The 21,646-nt window shown below is 45.0% G+C and overlaps 1 protein-coding gene across 1 annotated transcript in view; it reads right to left on the reverse strand.

The window, feature by feature from the left end:
- Positions 1 to 21,646, reverse strand: part of SLC13A5 (solute carrier family 13 member 5) — a 224,143-nt gene that overhangs the window by 40,918 nt on the left and 161,579 nt on the right. The window contains exons 6-7 of the mRNA XM_082244955.1: positions 14,345 to 14,516; positions 10,441 to 10,563 (exon numbers count right to left, since the gene is read on the reverse strand). Of these exons, the coding sequence (XP_082101081.1) occupies positions 10,441 to 10,563; positions 14,345 to 14,516 (295 nt within the window). The remainder of the gene's footprint in view (positions 1 to 10,440; positions 10,564 to 14,344; positions 14,517 to 21,646) is intronic.

The raw sequence follows: 21,646 nt of genomic DNA on the forward strand, positions 1-21,646 counted from the left end.
TGGAGCTTGCAGCTGCTTCCTGGACATCAACCTGGCTAAAGACCTTCACATTCCTCTGACTACCAAGGATCAAAGACTAGACATACACCTAGCTGATGGAAGTCAACCTAGTTCAGGACCTGTTACCCAAGAAACAGTCCCTATTCTCACAACCACAGACACAGGGCACCAGGAATTTCTCTGCTTTGATGTGATCAGTTCTCCAATTTTTCCAGCAATTCTTGGAATCCCGTGGCTACAAGCCCACAACCCATCAGTGGACTGGTCCCGAGGGGAGGTCACCTTCTCATCCAGCTACTGCCGCCAGCATTGCGGTATCCCCACGCTAACCAACCCCCATACCTGCCTGACCATACAACCAGCAACAGACACCAGTCTAGTAGTCCCTTCAGTCTACCATGACTACCTTGACGTCTTCGACAAAAAGAAAGCCGAAACCTTGCCTCCACACCGATCATATGACTGTCCTATTGAATTGCTCCCTGGAGCGGAAATTCCCTTCGGGCGCATCTTCCCTTTGTCCGAGGTGGAATTGGAGGCTCTCAGACAATACATAGATGAGAACCTAGCCAAAGGTTTCATTCGTCCCTCTTCCTCACCTGCTGGCGCAGGCATCTTCTTTGTTGAAAAAAAAGACCACTCCCTCAGACCCTGCATCGACTACCGGGAGCTCAACAAAATTACCATCAAGAATAGGTACCCTCTTCCCCTCGTTCCGGAGTTGTTCCAGAGGTTTCGAGCAGCCCGGGTATTTACAAAACTGGACTTAAGAGGGGCTTATAATCTAGTTCGCATCAGAGAGGGGGACGAGTGGAAAACGGCCTTCAGAACACGCTTTGGCCACTTCGAATACCTCGTAATGCCATTTGGGTTATGCAACGCCCCTGCAACATTTCAACACCTGGTCAATGATATATTCCGAGAATACCTTGACTTATTTCTGATCGTCTACCTGGATGATATCCTGATCTTCTCCCCCTCTCTCGAGCTCCACCGAATCCACGTCAAGAAGGTATTGAGTACCCTCCGCAGGCACGGTTTGTATGCCAAGGCCGAGAAATGCGATTTTGAAAAACAATCTATTCAATTTTTGGGCCTCGTAATCTCCGTTGGGGGAATCTCTATGGATCCCCAGAAGGTCACAGCAATCCTAGACTGGCCTGCACCTACAGACCGAAAGGGAGTCCAAAGATTCGTAGGCTTTGCCAATTTCTACCGGAGATTTATTAAGGACTTCTCCACTATCATCGCCCCAATTACTCAACTCACACGTCTCCACATCCGTTTCCTCTGGAATCAGGAAGCCCAAGTAGCCTTTGAAAAACTCAAAACCTTGTTTACCTCTGCTCCGGTGCTGCAACACCCGGACCCAGCGCTCCCTTTCGTTCTTGAAGTAGATGCTTCTGAAGTGGCGACGGGAGCCGTGCTTTCTCAGCGGATGGGCCCAAAAGCTCTATTACACCCAGTAGCCTTCTGCTCTAAGAAATTAAACCAGGCTGAGAGAAACTACGACGTGGGTGACCGAGAGCTTCTGGCTATTAAAGTGGCCTTTGAAGAGTGGAGATATCTATTGGAGGGCGCCAATCACCCGATCATGATTTTTACGGACCACAAAAACTTAGAGTATCTGAGGTCCGCCAAACGTCTAAGACCCCGACAAGCTAGATGGGCATTATTCTTCTCACGATTTAACTTCCATTTAACCTATAGACCAGGATCCAAGAACGGGAAGGCAGACGCCTTGTCCCGGATGTTCCCTGAATCCACAGAACCTGCTCCACCGAGCACTATTCTTTCGGCCCAGAACTTTTTATTGATTCAACCCAGCTTGAAATCGGTCATTGAACGAGCCTCTGCTTCATGCCCTGAATCTGAGCAGGTCTCGTTAAGGAAACAAAATGGATTACTCTGGCACCAGGATAAGGTCTTCGTGCCTCAGGAGGCAAGGCTTCAGGTCTTCAAGACGTACCACGACCACCAGTTAGCCGGCCACTTTGGAGTTCGTAAAACAAGTGAGCTCATCCAAAGGTCCTTCTGGTGGCCCAACCTTAGTCGAGACTGTAGAGCCTATGTTAAATCCTGCTCTGTGTGCCTACGTAGCAAGGGTGACAAGACAAGGCCCTGGGGACTACTGAGACCCTTACCTATTCCTAACCGTCCATGGGAAGGTATCTCGATGGATTTTATTGTGGAGCTTCCGCCCTCGGAGGGTTTTACTGCCATTATGGTGGTGGTGGATCGCCTGTCGAAGATGGCCCATTTTCTACCCTTGGTAGGCACTCCTTCAGCAACTGAGACTGCCCACATTTTCCTCAAGGAAATCGTGAGACTCCACGGCTTTCCCGGAAGCATTGTTTCTGATCGGGGGGTACAATTTACCTCCAAGTTTTGGAGAGCTCTGTGTAACGCCCTGAAAATAGAACTTTGCCTCTCATCAGCATACCACCCTCAGAGCAATGGGCAAACAGAGCGTACGAATCAAACCTTGGAGCAGTACCTCCGCTGTTTCTCAGCCTTTTCACAGGATGACTGGGCCTCGTTGCTTCCATTTGCGGAGTTTGCTTATAACAATTCACTACACTCAGCCACAAACCAGTCTCCATTCTGGGCCAACTATGGATTCCACCCACTTGCCTTGCCTGACACTATATTCGAATCTGCAGTACCTGCGGTCCAGGACAGACTTGCTTTTATACAGCAAAACTATCAAACCCTTCAAGAATGCATACTGAAGGCTCAAACCGACTACAAGAAATTTTTTGACAAGAAACGCAGGGGGAATCCCTCCTTTAAAATTGGGGATGAGGTATGGCTGTCTACGGCCAATCTGAAACTGCCTTGCCCATCGAAGAAGCTAGGGCCTAAATACATTGGTCCGTTTCCAATTAAACGAGAGGTAAACCCAGTGGCTTTTGAATTATCCCTGCCGGATTCTTATAGGATTCACCCAGTTTTTCATGCCTCTCTCCTAAAAACGGCCATTCCAGATCCATTTCCTGGGAGAGTGGAACTTCCTCCTCCATCAGTAACTGTTGATGAAGAAACAGAATATGAGGTGGAGTCAATATTGGATTGCAGGAAACAAGGCAGGCAAATACAATATCTGATCAAATGGAAGGGGTATCCACCCGAAGAAAGCTCTTGGGAACCAAAGATCAACATCCATGCCCCTAGACTCCTTCGGGAATTTCATGCCAGATATCCAAGGAAGATGGCCCGGTTGGGCATTCGGAGGCTGCCCATTGGGGGGGGGCACTGTCAGGGTACCAATAGCAGGAGGGCTCTAGGACCCAGTGTCCGTCAGAATAGGAGAAGGGCTCTAGGACCCAGCAACTCTGTCAGCCCCTTACCTGGGCCTTTATAAGGAAGCCAGCCCTTCTCTAATTGCTGTTTGATCTTCAGCTTCTACCAACATCCTGTTTCCTGTTTCCTGTGATTCCTGGTTCCTGACTCAGCTTGTTACACCTTCATCTCCAGCTTGCTTCCTGACTTTGACCTCGGCTTGTTTAACGGATCTCCTCTGCCTGCTACCTGTCCAGACCTTGGCTACCACTTGACCTTGTCTCCTCCGCTACCCACCTGGCATCGAACCTTGGCTTGAATCAACCACCCTCTGTCTCAGCGATCCTAAGTACCTGCTTCATCTCACAGGTGTCACCTGCCTGCAGTAACCCCGCAGCACCACAGCGGTATCCCTGAACCCTTTTCTGCAAGCAACTCTGCAGGCGACCTGTGCGACTTTGGGCCTAACTCCTCCTGTCTCATCTCCAGGGGAGTTTGGCACTTAGCTGCAAGGGAAGCCCTCTCTCCATTGGCCTCCAGCACTTGATACCTGATAGGAAGAATGACAGGCGACTTTGTTTACATTAGCTGCCTGCCTTTCTCCCTCTGTAACTGACGATCGCGAGTGACCGTGAACGAGCGGGGGCAGGAGCCTCCGGCGGCGCGCACTCGCCCCCTATTGACTCACAGGCGAGTGACGTACCCATACGTCACTTTGCCTGCAAGGGGCTGACCGCCGCAGTATATGTACTTGCGGCGGTCGGCAAGTGGTTAAACAAATGATATGTATTATTAGATTTTAGTATTGTCTATGATAGTTTAGTCCTATGAGGAGACCTATTAATTGGGTACTGACCAATTGGAAATGGCTGCTAAGGTATATAAGATAGTGGAGGACATATAGCGGATGTCCGTTTCTGATTGCATCAAGCCAGATGAAGCGCATTGGGCGGGGTTTTACATTGTGACATAACTTCTGCAGGCGTCACTTACAGTGTGTGGAACGCACGCCAGAGGAAGGTAACAACTAAGCACCATTTTGGAAAGGCATCTGAATGCACATTGTTTTAATATTTGATGTAAGTGCACACTTTGGAGGTATATATTTTAATGAATAAAAAGGGAACTGCACTATTATTTTTCATGGCATTCTTTTTGGGATGTGTAAATCATTGGAGGTGAAGTGGCACCCGAAAGCATCTGATGGACCAAGAGTTTTGGAGGCCAGGAGAGCTCTCCTAAGGGACAATATCTACATGAATGGCTAGACCTGTTTTAGGGTCAAATATTCTGGTGAGTGTATAGGAAATTGGTGGTGGAATAAGGAGCATGAGGTGAATCAGTTAACTGATAATATCACTGGAGATACTGGATATGGAAAAGAGGGTGTGGATCAAGTTTTTAAGATACATGGGAGGACTGATGGACAATTAATCACATGGTGAGAATTTGGATTTGGTAGCAAATTTGAGAGTATATGTACACATTAGTTTAGATTATTGTTTAAAGATTTTTTAGGAGTTGTGTCATATATATTTATTATATTTTTTGGTTCTTGTGGTTATCACACTGGTGATAAATACAATAATAGGGGGTAGCACAGAACATATTTTATACAAAATTTCTCTTTTGCCACATACTTATGACCAGTGGTGGGATTCAAAAATTTTAGTAACCAGTTCCGACTTTCCCAGCAGAATGACCAGCGTGCCCCCTTTTAATGCAGAATGACCAGCGTGCTCCCTTTCAATGCACAGTGACCAGCGTGCCCCCCTTTCAATGCACAGTGACCGGCGTGCCCCCCTTTCAATGCACAGTGACCAGCGTGCCCCCCTTTCAATGCAGAGAGACCACAGCATTGCCCCCAATGATTGCAGAGTGCCACAGCATTGCCCTCAATCATTGCAGAGTGCCCACAGCATTCCCCCCAATGATTGCAGAGTGCCCACAGCATTGCCCCCAATGATTGCAGAGTGCCACAGCATTGCCCCAAATGATTGCAGAGTGCCCACAGCATTGCCCCCGATGATCATTGCAGAGTGCCACAGCATTGCCCCCAATGATCATTGCAGAGTGCCCACAGCATTGCCCCCAATGATTGCAGAGTGCCCACAGCATTGCCCCCAATGATTGCAGAGTGCCCACAGCATTGCCCCCAATGATTGCAGAGTACCCACGGCATTGCCCCCAATGACTGCAGAGTGCCCACAGCATTGCCCCCAATCAATGCAGAGTGCCCATAACATTTCCCTCAATAATTGCAGGGTGCCCACAGCATTGCCCCCAATAATTGCAGAGTGCCCACAGCATGCACCCAATGATTGCAGAGTGCCCACAGCATTGCCCCCAATAATTGCAGAGTGCCCACAGCATTGCCCCCAATAAATGCAGAGTGCCACAGCAATGCCCCCAATAATTGCAGAGCGCAACAGCATTGCCCCAAATAATTGCAGAGCGCCACAGCATTGTCCCCAATAATTGCAGAGCGCCACAGCATTGCCCCCAATAATTGCAGAGAGCCACAGCATTGCCCGCAATAATTGCAGAGTGCCACAGCATTGCCCCCAATAATTGCAGAGCGCTACAGCATTGCCCCCAATAATTGCAGAGCGCCACAGCATTGCCCCCAATAATTGCAGAGTGCCAGCGATCCACCCGCGAGACCCATGCACTTACCTCACGGACGGTCACGCAGCTTCTCTTCAGTCCCCGGCTCCCTGCGTCTCCGAGTCCTCAGTCCTCCCGCCTCCTCTTTCAATGGCACGGGGTTTGCCTTTCGGCCACAGGAAGCAGGAGGACCCGCTCCCTGATTAGCCAGGAGGAGGATCCGTGTGACAATAGCGAATTTTCATTCGCTATTGTCACAGAATGGGCGCGTTGGGGCGCACTGCTCTGCTCCCCGGCCGCCACGTCTGCGGCTGCGCGGTCCGAGCGCGGGACATTCCCAATTGTACTGTGCGTCCTTAGACGCGCAGAGGGATCAGCCGGTTCTGCGAACTTGCAGAAAGTTAGTAACCGGTTCTATGGAACCGGTGCGAACCGGCTGAATTCCACCACTGCTTATGACTATACCTACTGAGAGCTGTTGAGTGCTCATGTTGACCTCTTCTACTTTGTTCACTTGGGGCCTTCGTAGGTGATGCTATGGTCTACACCTTAGAGATGTGGATGTGGGGGTTTTAGTTTATACTATGAGAGGTCCCCCCTCCATCTCCCTACATTTATTTATTTATTTATTCTCTTACTAAATTGTTTTATGTTTTCCTTGTCCATATTTACTCCCAATTACCTTGATAACTGCCCTTGGAAAACCGGGGTACAGAAAAATGGCAGGTGCTCTGAACTGATGAGTCAAAATTAGAATTACTTGGCTGTAGCAGGAGGCAGTTTGTTCGCCAAAGGACTGGAGAGCGGTACAATAATGAGTGTCTGCAGGCAACAGTGAAGCACGATGGAGATTTCATGCAAGTTTGGGACCGCATTTCTGCAAATGGAGTTAGAGATTTGGTCAGGATCAATGGTGTCCTAAAGGCTGAGAAATACATCATGCCATACCATCAGGGAGGCATATGATTGGCCCGCATTTATTCTGCAGCAGGAAAATGACCACAAACATACAGCCAATGTCATTCTGAATTATCTTCAGCATAAAGAAGAACAAGGAGTCCTAGAAGTGATGGTTTGGCCCTCACAGAGCCCTGATCTCAACATCGAGTCTGTCTGGGATTACATGAAGAGACAGAAAGATCTGAGGAAGCCTATATCCACAGAAGATCTGTGGTTAGTTCTCCAGCATGTTTGAAAGCAACCTGCCTGCCAAGTTTATTTATTTTTTTTTTTTTTAAGTAACAGGTGTTTTTACCTACGTCCAATGATAGTTGAAAAATACAAAGAGGAAAACACAATGCTTAAAGTTTTCATTTACTTTCACTTTTAAATGATAATTATAAACAGGACATATAGAGAGGGTGAATGTTCTTAACGGGGACACAGACAGCAATAAAAACAGACAGAGATTGTTATCCATCTCCCCTCTATCCAAAACGAAACAAAAAAGTTTTGCCTTTAGTTGTGCTTTAACCTCTTCTGGACCGCCCCACGCACATATACTGCAGCAGGGCGGCCCTCCTGCGCAAAATCACATACTCGTATGTGATTTCTAGTTCCGGGTCTGGAGCGCGCACCGCCGGCGATCCACTTCCGCTGTGATTGGAGCCAATCAGCGGGCCCGGCAAACGAGATGTTCGGTGGCAACCAAGTGATCGTTCCTGAGAGAAGCAGAACGGCGGTCTGCCCATGCACACAAGGCAGATCGCCAGTTTGTGAGAGGGGAAGATGGACATCCTGTGCTTCTGCCAGGCAGGAACACGGATCTCTGTCTTCCCCCAATCAAAGCACCCCCCACACAGTTAGAAATCACTCCCAGGGAATACATTTAACCCTTTGATCACCCCTAATGTTAACCTCTTCCCTGCCAGTGTCATTTGTACAGTGACCGTGCATTTTTTTTAGTACTGTTTACTGTACTGGTGTCACTGGTCCCCAAAAAGCATCACTTAGTGTCAGATTTGTCCGCTGCAATGTCGCAGTCCCTCTAAAAATCGCTGATCACCGACATTACTAATAAAAAAAAATAAAAAAAAATTAAAATTCTATAAATCTATCTCATAGTTTGAAGACGCTATAACTTTTGCGCAAACCAATCATTATACACTTATTGGGATTTTTTATTTATTTTTTAACAAAAACATGTAGCAGAATACATATTGCCCTAAATTGATAAAGAAATTAGATTTTTTATATTTTTTTACTGCATATATTATATATCAGAAAGTTTTTCAAAATTGTCGGTCTTTTTATATTTATAGTGCAAAAAATAAAAACCACAGAGGTGATCAAATTCCACCAAAAGAAAGATCTATTTGTTGGGGAAAAAAGGACATAAATTTTCTTTGAATACAGCATTGCACGACCACACAATTGTCAGTTAAAGTAACACGGTGCCGTATTGCAAAAATGGTTTGGTCATGAAGAGGGGTAAACCTTCCGGGGTTGAAGTGGTTAAGGGGACCAATGCTTCAATCTCCATAATCTCTAGCCTTGTTGAGCCTTGTATTGCCCTCCTCCTTTCCTGTAAATGTAGCAATCACTGTATTCTACCTTTGTACCTCAAAGGGACTGTATTTAAAGATCCTCCATAAATATGTGTAATGATGTTAAAAAAACATCGGGGCCTTTCATTCGCAGCATACAAAGATGAAATCCTGATGTCACAAATATTAGCAATGGATATTCATATGCACTGCGTTAAGAAATGATTAATTTTCCCCATAACAGATATGACTAAGGAGGGTCTTTTTCTGAGAGAAAGAATCAACACAAGGGACAGAAACTCACAACCCCCCCCCCCAAAGTAACCATCCATTGCTCACCTCCACATACCTCTTTGCTTTTCTCTGGGCCCCCCACATCCACAGCTCACCTTTGTACCTCCTGTCTATAGATCATCTCTGCAACTCTCATCAACAGTTCACCTATCCCCCCCCTCATTCACAGCTCACCTCTTCTTCCTGCGTTGCACAGCTCACCTCTTCTACCTCCATCCCCAGCACACCTCTTCATCTACAATCCACAGCTCACCTCCTCTCCCGCCCTTCCACAGCTCAACTCTGCACCCCTGTCCATAGTTCACTTTAGCATGCCCCCCATCCCCAACTCACTTTTGTATCCCCTGTCAACAACTTACCTCTGCATCCCTCATCTACAACTTTACCCCAACTACAGTTTACCTCTGCCCCCCTTCCACATTTTACTTCTGCACCCTCATCTACAACACCCCAAGCCATAGTCATTACCTCTTTAACATCTCCATCTTTCAAATCTACACCTCCTATCACTTCTACACAACCTGGCAACCCCCCCTTACCCACACAGCTCTCACCTCTGCACAACACTCCAACCTCCCAAAAGCTGCCTCTCTGCACAACCCCTTCCCCACTTTCCCTCTACAGTTCTCACATCTGCACAAATTTCTCCCCACCCTCGGCTCTCACTTATAAAGAAATCCACCCTATCTCACCCCAAGCTTTCAACTCTGCACAGCACTTGTAACCTTCCCATAGCTATCTCTCTGCACAGCCAGATTTACCAGGATAGTCCATCCAAATCTGAAAGTTTTGGGTAGGTGTTACCAGACTGCATAACCCATCAGAGTCTTATAGCTGTCATAGAATTCTGCAATGCAAAATATGCATCACTTATGGCATTTCATGGTCCACCCATCTAAAGGAGCAAAAAAGAGTGGTATTTTTTATCCCCTTGCTGAGTATTTATTTTTATATCCATGAAGAGTAAGAGCCCAGTGGGAAGTGTTTGCCTCTTAATTCAAAAGATATAAAAGAATGAACAGGTATCTTGGCTCCCCACACTCCAACTACAACTGAGTCTGCATCCATGTTCTTGGGTAGTGACTCAGAAAGAACTGAAGCCTTTGGATCAATACAACAACCAGGCAATTAGCATTTTCAAAAGAGATGTAGCAATGGCAACCTAGATTTTTTTTCAGGACCGATTTTCTCTAAGGTAATCCTGCTCCAAAGAACTGTGTTGTGGAATGCTTTGTGACAGTGCTATGCTCCCAATTTTCCTTAACCTCCCTGGCGGTATGATTGTTTCCAATTTTAGGTGCTGAAAGCGGTACAATTATTATGCATAAGTTAAAGCATATATATATACAATATATCAGTGTGTTTGTGTGTTTTACATTTTGAATATGCCACCGGTTCCACCCCCCTGCGACGCGACGCGTTTGCAGGAGACGGAAGCCGGGGCACACAGCATCAGACGGAAGATCCGGTCTCCGCATGCTGCCGGAATACATCGCAGGATCCCGGGGACAAGGTAAGTAACCTCTTCAAGGATCCAGCAACTTATCCCTGGCGGTACCCCGAGTGTGGCTCGGGGTTACTGCTAATGGCACTGAAATTCCACCCCGAGCCAAACTCGGGAATACCGCCAAGGAGGTTAAATCAGTAGGGATCTCTTATTTTAAATTCCCCTTATTTACTATTACTTGCTTGATAATATTTTTTGATTATTTTAAAGTAAATTAGTGTTTGTTTACAAATTAACATTGCAGTTATAGGAGACATAACTTACTTCATTCCCATGAAGGATAACTGGAGCCACATCCAAGCAATGCACAACATCACAATCATATTAGGGAAAGCAAATCCAAACCAAGAGGCAAAATTAAGTATATCACCATTTTGGGGGAAAATCCTGGAATAGAGGCAAAATGGCTCAGAAATGCTCATCAAATTTTATAACATGTATGATAGATACTCATTAGACCAACACTGCAAGTAGCTTAGCTTAGTATATATATATATATATATATATATATATATATATATATATATATATCTATATATATCCAATCATGAATAAGCAAAAAAATAATTTATTTTATTTTTCGTGTGCATGGTTGCGTATTTCCTGCCAAGTGAATTTTTTTGCTAGCTTTACTTTATTCATTGAGCTAAAGCCAGTCATACATGGATCAAAATTCCCTGTTAAATCGGCCAAATATCGATCCACGACTCCCTGCCATGAGAACCCAATAGCATAGTGGCAATGATTCCTCCATCCACTTCAAACGTGTAGATGGGGGAATTGGCACTTTTTTTTTCATTCAACCCTCTGGTTGAAAGAAAAAGAATATACCCTATATTACCAAAAGTATTGGGACCCCTGCCTTTACACACACATGAACTTTAATGGCATCCCAATCTTAGCCCGTAGGGTTCAATACTGAGTTGGCCCACCCTTTGCAGCTATAACAGCTTCAACTCTTCTGGGAAGGCTGTCCACAAGATTTAAGAGTGTGTCTATGGGAATGTTTGACCATTCTTCCAGAAGCGCATTTGTGAGATCAGGCACTGATGTGGGCGAGAAGGCTTGGCTCGCAGTCTCTGCTGTAATTCATCCCAAAGGGGTTCTGTTGGGTTGAGGTCAGGACTCTGTGCAGGCCAGTCAAGCTCCTCCACCCCAAACTTGCACATCCATGTCTTTATGGACCTTGCTTTGTGCACTGGTTCAAATCATTTGGTGGAGGGGGAATTATGGTGTGGAGCTGTTTTTCACGGATTGGGCATTGCCCCATAGTTCCAGTGAAGGGAACTTTTAAGGCATAAGCATACCAAGACATTTTGGACAATTTCATGCTCCCAACTTTGTGAGAACAGTTTGGGGATGGCCCCTTCCTGTTCCAACAAGACTGCGCACCAGTGCACAAAGCAAGGTCCATAAAGACATGGATGAGCGAGTTTGGGATGGAGAACTAGTTGACTTGCCTGCACAGAGTCCTGACTTCAACCCAATAAAACACCTTTGGGATGAACTAGAGTGGAGACTGCAAGCCAGTCCTTTTCGTCCAACATCAGTGCCTGATCTCACAAATGCGTTTCTGGAAGAATGGGCAAAACATTCCTATAGACACACTCCTAAACCTTGTGGACAACCTTCCCAGAAGAGTTGAAGCTGTTATAGCTGCAAAGGGTGGGCCAACCCAATATTAAATCCTGCAGACTAAAACTGGGATGCTATTAAAATTCATGTGCGTGTAAAAGCATTTGTCACAGTACTTTTGGTAATATAGTCTATATATTGACTTTGCAAAAAACATTATCTACCCCTGAAAATTTACTTTGAGAGTGAACACCGTCTACTTGGTAAATAAACGTAATTATGTCAATGAGCTCAAGTTAGGCTCCATGCACAGTAGCTTATTTTTAAACTCTAGCAACTGCTTATGAGCTTTTTTTCTTCTGCCTCTAGCAAATAGTGTTATCCTACGTATCCAAGCATACTTTTGTAGGCCACAGGCGTTTTTCAAGCTTCAGCTTCTAGAAGCAGAAAAAACAATATTTTTGTTGCGCATTTGGAAGTGATTTTGCAGCAGAAAAAATGTTGAACGCTCCTAAACGCTGATTCCCCACTGACAGCTCAGTGTAAATTAAAGACCAAAATTAAAGAACCAAAACCAAAATTAAGAAAAAAAATGGTGTGGGGCCCCCCTCAAATCCATACCAGGTCTTTTATAGATTTTGAGGGGAAACCCACGCCAAAATTAAAAAAAAAAAAAACAAATTGTGTGGGGTCTCTCCAAAATCCATATCTTTATCTGAGCATGCAGCCTGGCAAGCCATGAAATGGGGAGACGAGTGTGCGCCCCCCACCTGAACTGTACCAGGCCACATGCCCTCAACATGGGGGGGTGCTTGATGTTGATGGGGACAAGGGCCTCATCCCCACAACCCTGGGCAGAAGTTGTGGGGGTCTGTGGGTGGGGGGCTTATCTGAATCTGGAAGCCCTCTTTAATGAGGGCCCCCCCCATGTGAATGAGTATGGGGTACAATGTACCTCTTCTCATTCACCATAAAAAAAAATTCAAAAATAAATAAAAACAGAGACAGTTTTTGACAAGTTCTTTATTAAAAAACAAAAACAAAAAAAACCTCAATGTCCTCTGAAGTCCAGCATCAATCATGATACACGCCAGTTGCCTACCAAAAAAAAAAGCTTCACACCAGGCGCTGGGGGGTGGTATATGGGGGCCCCCTTGTTAAATGAGGCTTCCAGATTCCGATAAGCCCCCCCATCCAAAGACCCCACAACCACTGCCCAGGGTTGTGGGGAGGAGGCCCTTGTCCCCATCAACTTTGGGACAAGGCGCTTTGGGGGGGAGCACCCCTACCCCAAAGCACCCCCCATGTTGAGGTTATATGGCCTGGTATGGTTCAGGAGGGAGGACATTCTCTTGCCCTCCCTGCAGGCTGCATGCTCGGATAAGGGTATCGATTTTGGGGGGCCCTCCATGCCATTTTTTTTTAATTTTGGCATGGGGTTCTCCTCAAAACCCATACCAGACCTAAGGGTCTAGTTTGGATTTGGGGGTGGGACCCAGTGTTGCCAGCTAGTGATCGCTGCAGCACCCATAACAGATGTGCCTATACCCAGGAACGTCTGCAATGGGAATATAAACTATAGTGTAACTGGGCATGCACCATTCCGATGCCTGCTGGGCTCGGGAAAGCTTGCACAATCTCAAATGGGCGGGCGCATGTGCAGTTACGTTATTACATTACTATTACGTTATTACATATAGCACAAGCTATATGTTTTTAGGCAAAATATTGATATTTGCACTGTTTAGCACTGATAATGGTCATTTGAGGTACTTTTTTGCAGTGTCAGTAAAAAATGCGGCTCCGTCAGTAAATTTCATGTTTTTGATGTGTGGTTTCACCTACTGTATGTTTGTGTCTTTATTTGTCATTTGCTCAATTTGAATTGTCCACATTTGCTATTTACTGTAAAGAATGGGATCACATTGTTTTTGGTTGGTTAACACACGCATGTTAATGAACATTACAATGCATTTTAGCATGCGCAGCGTTAAGGTAGCTCAATAAATTTGAATGGTCTGCCAACACTCCAGTGTGACCCAAATCGTGCCTGACTGTTTTGGGACCATATGACACGTGTTGCCAATTGCATTGCAGCGCGCTGCATTTGTAGAGCCATATTCATCCCTGCTATGGGAATTCTTGATTTGTGGTTTACTGCAACAGTAAGCAGCACTGTCATCTTACAATGATGGGATGTGTGCCATTTCTATGGGGGCCTAATTACGAAAGAAGATTGAAGAGAGATATTATATATATATATATATATTTATAACTATATATATTACAGCAATATTTAACATCATACCATTCGTGCTGAACTTAGCCAAAAAAATACCCAATAATGGTCCCTTTGCAGTTATAGGGTAATATAATACACAGCATGGTACCTTATGATGACAGCTTACACATAACCTTAAATAGCACTTGTGATTTTATAAAAACTGCAGGAAAATACAGAGGGGGCATATTATGTTAAATTTATTATGTGTACATGAAAATAAAAAAGTGATTCGTTTCTTTGGAAAACAGCTCTATTTTTTCCACTGCAGTATTTTACACATATTTTATATAAATTGGACCATGTACTTACGAGCTAAACTGTCCTTTCAGCACAAGGTTTGGCCCCGTTCCTGTTAATGTTGCTGTACCTCCTATACTAGCTGCATAGCAGACACACAGCATCATGCCTTTGTTAATATGCTTCTTCTCCTTTTTCTCTTTATCCTCTATGGAGATTTCCGGTGTGTGGCCATTTGCCACTACTGGAGAAAGGGAAACAGATAGAATAAGCGCATTAAAGTATGGAAGCCATTGAATTACAACTGTTTTCAAAGGATTTCAATGGAAGCCTATGCACTTTTTTAGAACACGTTTTCTTTAATGTAAAACTCCTAAAATATACAAATAATTGCAAATCTATATTCAATAAAACATAAATTCTTTTTTTTTTTAATGCAAGTACCTAAATTTGACCGGATAATAGCCTATTGCCGAACTCTATAGCAGAGCTCAGACTAAATGAGGGAAAAGCAGCACAAGGAGCAAATCAGGTGCATACTTTCCAACAGTCCTGGATTTGTTGGGACAGTCCCTTTTCATCTTTTATCTTTTCAACCCCTTCTGTGTCCCAGGTCAGGGCTGACAGCTACACTGTCTCTGCTCTTGCTGTAAAATGATTTCAACTTCTCCCTCCATCTCCCCCCCAGCACTCTTCACCATGCCCGCCATCTCCTCCAGCTCTTTTTAGCATTCCCTCCGTCTTCCCCTAGTGTACTCCAGTGCTGGCTCAAGAAAGAACACAGAGGTGGAGGTGGAGGCAGAGCATCCAGATTGCCATCTGCTGCTCAGTGGGAGAGCATTGTTTAGCCTTAGACCCCTTTCACACATACGGACCGTTCGTCAGTTTTTCATCCATCTGTTGACGGATGAAAAACGGACATCTATGCATTCCATGGAAAAACATATGTTCATTCATTTACATGAGTTTTCATCCGCTTCCGTCGTCATCAGTTTTTTTAAAACGGATAAAAGCCCTATTTTTCATCCTTTAAAAAAATGGATCGGAAGAAAAACGGATGACAACAGAGGGCAACGCATGACAACGGATAAAAAACCGATGACAACGGATGGCAATGGATGAAAATGGATGAAAAACGGATGACAGCGGATGACAATGGATGAAAAATGGATGACAGCTGATGACAATGGATGAAAATGGATGAAAAACGGATGACAGCGGATGACAATGGATAAAAAAACGGATGAAAAACAGATGAAAATCTGATGTTAAAGCGGAGTTCCGGGCACAAAATCGACCTAATCGATTTTGTGCCCATCCGCTGGATCTTCTTCACCTGAAAAGGAATTGGATAATTAGGTATATTTTTATTTTTTTTACTCACCTTGTAATTGTAGATAGAAAATACTCACCTATTCTTCACTTACTCCCTCTGTGACGCAGCTCCGCCGTCACTTCCTGTCTTGGTCTTGCGATGATTCCTGGGAGCTGAACGTCATTGCTCCCAGGAATCAATGCGATGACACTGGCCCCGCTCATCACTTCCGGGGCTGTGGAGGAATATGGCGCCGCACCAGAAGTGACGAGAGGGGCCGGTGCAGGCGCATTCTGGGAGAAGAAGACACGGAAGAGGACGCAGAAGAGGATCGCGCCGGCTTCAGCTGCCCACAACAGAGATGGCAACGCTGGAGAAGAAATTTTATAAGTGAGTATTTCTTCTTGCAGGTAAGTGCGAACCGGGACAGATCAGAGGCTAGCCATTGTGGAATGTACTAGCCCTGACTGTCCCGGGGGTACGTTTATTGAAAAAACGTTTTCGTGCCCGGAACTCCGCTTTAAAGGATGAAAAACGGATAAAAACTGATGACAAAGGATGAAAAACTAATGTTGACTGAAAAACTCATGAAAAAAAAATGTGACTGAAGTAATGAAATGAATGGGTCCGTATGTGTGAAAGGGCCATTAGAGATCCCACTGGGAGGGATGCAAGCTGCAGAAGTGGAGGTAAGTTGGCTGGGTTTCCTGGCATATAAATAGGGATTGTGTGCAGGGACACAAGAATAGATGTTGTTGCAGTGAGGGTGGGGCGGTGAGAGGCGGCTGAATCTGCAGCCTGCTTTAGTTGCTGTATGAATGCCTTTGTCCAGTGGCCTCTGCAACAAGCAGTCATTTTCAGATAGGTGGCAGTGGTTTCTGCCCTCTGAAAAGTAATCCGTGGTGGATAGCTTTTCAGACAGCGGTGTAGCAGAAGTTGGCAGGCATTCAGGAAAACTCTTCATTCCTATCCTGCATATACTACACACTGTCTGTTGCACACACACACAAGACACTGTCCTACACTAGATGCTCCTCTTCCTCATATACTGGTCCCAGTTACAAACTTCTTTACTGCACTTACCCACTGTCACACTGTCATACACTCCACACAAACCAATTTACACTCCACACTCCTTTAATACACATACCACCATATACGCCACACTCCCTTCCTAAACATACCATCATAAACTCCACACTCCCTGCACATACAAACCACCATCATACACTTTGCACTCCTCTACTGAAAATACTGGCCACTCTTCACTCCTCTACTCACTGGTGGCTGGTGCCCTGAGACCCCTTTCCAGATTGGCCGAAAGGAGAAGCCATGCTATTGGCCATGGAGGAGGAGGGAGGAGACACAGAAGACTGAGGGGAAGAAGCTGAAGGTGCTGTCGTTTGCTGCTGCTGCCTGCCCTCCCTCCACATGTTCAGGCAGGGTGAGTGAGCCAGCGACGAGGGGGGGGGGTTGTTTTAGGTGTGTATGGTGAGAGGCCTGTTGTGGTCCGGGGGGGGGAGTGGTATGGTGCGGTCCATCTGACGCTCCCCCCCCCTGCCTATGGAGCACCAGCCGCCACTGCCTCTTCTGCACATACTACCTACTGTCATACCCCCATACATTCAACAGTCCTTTCCTGCACATACAACCTGCCGTCATACACACCACAGTTGTCTCCTCCACGTACTATCTGACATCACATCATACACACCCCAGTTGTCTCCTCCACGTACTATCTGCCATCATACACACCACAGTTGTCTCCTGCACATATTATCTGCCATCATACACACCACAGTTGTCTCCTGCACATATTATCTGCCATCATACACACCACAGTTGTCTCCTGCACGTACTATCTGCCGTCATACACACCACAGTTGTCTCCTGCACGTACTATCTGCCGTCATACACACCACAGTTGTCTCCTCCACGTACTATCTGCCATCATACACACCACAGTTGTCTCCTGAACGTACTATCTGACATCACATCATACACACCACAGTTGTCTCCTCCACGTACTATCTGCCGTCATACACACCACAGTTGTCTCCTGAACGTACTATCTGCCGTCATACACACCACAGTTGTCTCCTGAACGTACTATCTGCCGTCATACACACCACAGTTGTCTCCTGCACATACTATCTGCCATCATACACACCACAGTTGTCTCCTGAACGTACTATCTGACATCACATCATACACACCACAGTTGTCTCCTGCACATACTATCTGCAGTCATACACACCACAGTTGTCTCCTGCACATACTATCTGCTGTCATACACACCACAGTTGTCTCCTGCACGTACTATCTGCCGTCATACACACCACAGTTGTCTCCTCCACGTACTATCTGCCGTCATACACACCACAGTTGTCTCCTGAACGTACTATCTGCCGTCATACACACCACAGTTGTCTCCTGAACGTACTATCTGCCGTCATACACACCACAGTTGTCTCCTGCACATACTATCTGCCATCATACACACCACAGTTGTCTCCTGCACATACTATCTGACATCACATCATACACACCACAGTTGTCTCCTGCACATACTATCTGCAGTCATACACACCACAGTTGTCTCCTGCACATACTATCTGCAGTCATACACACCACAGTTGTCTCCTGCACATACTATCTGCAGTCATACACACCACAGTTGTCTCCTGCACATACTATCTGCCATCATACACACCACAGTTGTCTCCTGCACATACTATCTGCCATCATACACACCACAGTTGTCTCCTGCACATACTATCTGCCGTCATGACACATTTCCTGCATATAAAATCATACACTTTGCACTCATTTCCTAAACATACTGTCATACATTGCACACACAGCTTTCCTGCTCATATCTTTGTACACTTCACACTCCTTTCCTGCACATATTGTACAGAAATAAATGCCCCACACATAATGTATATTCTACAATGGCTTGTTGAATGCACAGAAAAAAGGGTGTCCCTGGAAATGTTTATGATATGTTGGTAACTATGCATGCGCTGTTTGCCTTGAGTTTAGCTTCAAAGTAAACACTTATTTAATAACATATTGTCTTAAAGGGATTGTAAAGTCTTGTGTTTTTTTTTTTAAATAACAAACATATTTTACTTACCTCCTCTGTGCAGTGATTTTGCACAGGGCAGCACGAGTCCACTTCTTCTCAGGTCCCTCTCTTCTGCTCCTGGCCCCTCCCTTCTGTCGAGTGCCCTCACAGCAAGTAGCTTGCTATGGGGGCACCCGGGCTGAGCTGCAGCTCCATGTGTCCATTGAGACACGGAGCTGGTGTTTGGCCCCTCCTCCTCTCTCTCCTGATTGGCTAACTGACTTTGATTGACAGCAGCTGGAGCCAATGGCACCGCTGCTGTGTCTCAGCCAACCAGGTGGCTGAGGAACTTGTGGACATCGCTGGATAGAAATGGGGATCAGGTAAGTATTTGGGGGTTCCTGGGTGGCAGCTACACACAGAAGGTTTTTATACCAATGCATAGAATGCAATAAGATGGAAAATCTTCTGCCTTTACAACTCCTTTAAACAGGGGCTACTGTTTAAGTTTAGCTTTGATGGATTGTAAGTAACCCAAATGATTTGTTGTCAATTTGATCTATTAGGTTTCCCCTAAATCTAGTATAGCTGTAGTTCCTCCCCTTTGCCAGCAGGTGTCACTGGTACCTCTGGTATTAGTTTAATGAATGACAGTAAAATTGGCTTATGAATGTTTATACTTCTCTTAGCCAACAAGTAGGAGTTTCCTGGTCACTGGTGCATTCTGGGAGAGGGTATACATGTTTGGAGCAACCAAGAGATCGCTCTCTTCCACCCTGGCCCTGGCCTAGAATGGGTATACATGGAGCATCTGTGTGGCTAGGCCTGAAGCCAGAGGCCTAGCCATGTGCTCAAGGCTCTGTAATTTTGAGCCTGTCAAAGGACACATAAGGATCTGAGTTGAACCTGAGATGAAGTGCCAGAAGTTACTCTGCCATAGTGAGAAACTGTGGAGAGCCTGGGAAAGCATCAAAATGGATTAATCCAGTTAATTTCCGCATTCACTGTAAGGCAAGGTTGCTATTGGAGAACAGAATGCGGGTGACAGCCAAATGCTCTTTTTTGTACTGCTGTCTGTTTTTTGGGAGGAATATGCTAGTCTTCTGGCTGCTTGTTTTTCGGGTGTCCTGAGCCCCTACTCCACTCTCCCTGATAAGGAGTTCAGCAATGGCAGCCTCTGTCGTTCTCTCTGTACAAGTGTCCTTTATATGCAAACCCAAAAACAAAATGGTGATCTTGTAAATAACACACTTCCTAGGATGGCTATGCTCACTCACTCCACTAATATAATAGAAATTCTCTACTGTAGCTAAAGTGTAAGCCATGGTTGGCACCTAGGCTGGATTTCAAACGTGTCTGCTTTTTTTTAATTCCCATTACATTGGGGTTAATGAAATTAAGGCTCGTACATACTTGATGAAAATCAGACTAAATATTCTCAGATTTTTCTCTCTCAAGCTCAGCGGTCATAACGGTTTTTAGTTGACAGTGCATAATGTTCACAAAATTTCTCGTCCGATTTTTTTTTTTTTTTTTTTTTTTGGGACGTTTGTACCTAGACTTTTGGGTCGTCAGCAACTTCACATCATGCGCGGTCTTTCGTATCCGATTTTTTGCGACGAACTGCATACACATTAAACTAAAATTGATCGTGCTGGAGACGGACGATAAAAATTTTGGTGTTTGTCCCTGCGTTTTTTTTCGTTGAAAATGTCGGCATCGGCTGCTGAAAGTTGTGTACACACTAGCCGGGAATCGTACGATTTTACCTAGGATGGGAATTTTCAGCAGATTTTCTACTAGTGTGTACCCCACTTTAGCAGTTTACATAAGGAAGATAAGATTGTTTGGTTTTCTGTTTAACCACTTAAGCCCCGGAAGATTTTACCCCCTTCCTGACCAGGGCCTATTGCGATTCGGCACTGTGTGACTTTAACGGACAATTGCGCGGTCGTGCGACGCTGCACATAAACGAATTTGACTTCCTTTTTTTCCCAGAGGTTTCTTTTGGTGGTATTTGATCACCTGTGCGATTTTTTGATCATGCTCTATAAACAAAAAAAGAGCGAAAAAAAATAACAATATTTTTCACATTTTTTTATATGAAATTCCCAAAAAAAATGTAAAAATCTAAATTTTTTATCATTTTAGGCCAATTTGTTTTATGCTACATATGTTTGGCAAAAAAAAATCGCAAAAAGCGTATTTTGATTGGTTTGCGCAAAAGTTATTGCGTTTACTAACTAAGGGAAAGATTTTTGTCATTTTTTTTAACGAGTAATGGACTGCGACATTGCGGCGGACAGATCGGACCCTTGACTGACATTTTTGACACTTTTGGGGTTACCAGTGACATTACTACAGTAATCAGCGCTATACATATGCACTGTTACTGTAAAAATGACACTGGCAGGGAAGGAGTTAACTTTATTTGAGAAGGAGGGGTAAAGTGTGTCCCTAGGGGCGTGCTTCTAACTGTGATTGAATGTGGCTTGAGGTGTAAGAACAGAGATCAACGGTCCTACATAGCAGAACCGTATGATCTCCATTCTTACACAGGGAAGAATGACAGACGGCTTTGTTTACATTAGCCGCCTGCCTTTCTCCCGCTGTAACGGACAATCGCGAGTGCCCGGCGGACTGTGAGGGGCTGACCGCCGCAGTAAATAGTCATGCAAATAGTCGGTAAGTAGTTAACTCAAAGGTGGTGACAAGAACAATCAGCTTCTGGGACTATCAAAAGGTATTTTTCTGTACTTGCTGAAAATGGTTTGTATTCTACAAAGTGAAATCTAATGCAGCCACCACATTTAAGGACTGGTAATCTGCTATATATTACATTTAAGGATTTGGGTTTAGATACACTTTAATCCACAGCTTTAAAAATGAACTATCAATTTTGGATGAACCGGGCCTTTTAAATTGATGTTACATGGTAATGCAAACAACTAGTTGAAAAACAAAGTTTAAAAATGAAAATCTCCCCATT

Source organism: Pelophylax lessonae, assembly GCF_965119305.1.
Source record: "Pelophylax lessonae genome assembly, chromosome: 2".
Taxonomy (NCBI): Eukaryota; Metazoa; Chordata; class Amphibia; order Anura; family Ranidae; genus Pelophylax; species Pelophylax lessonae.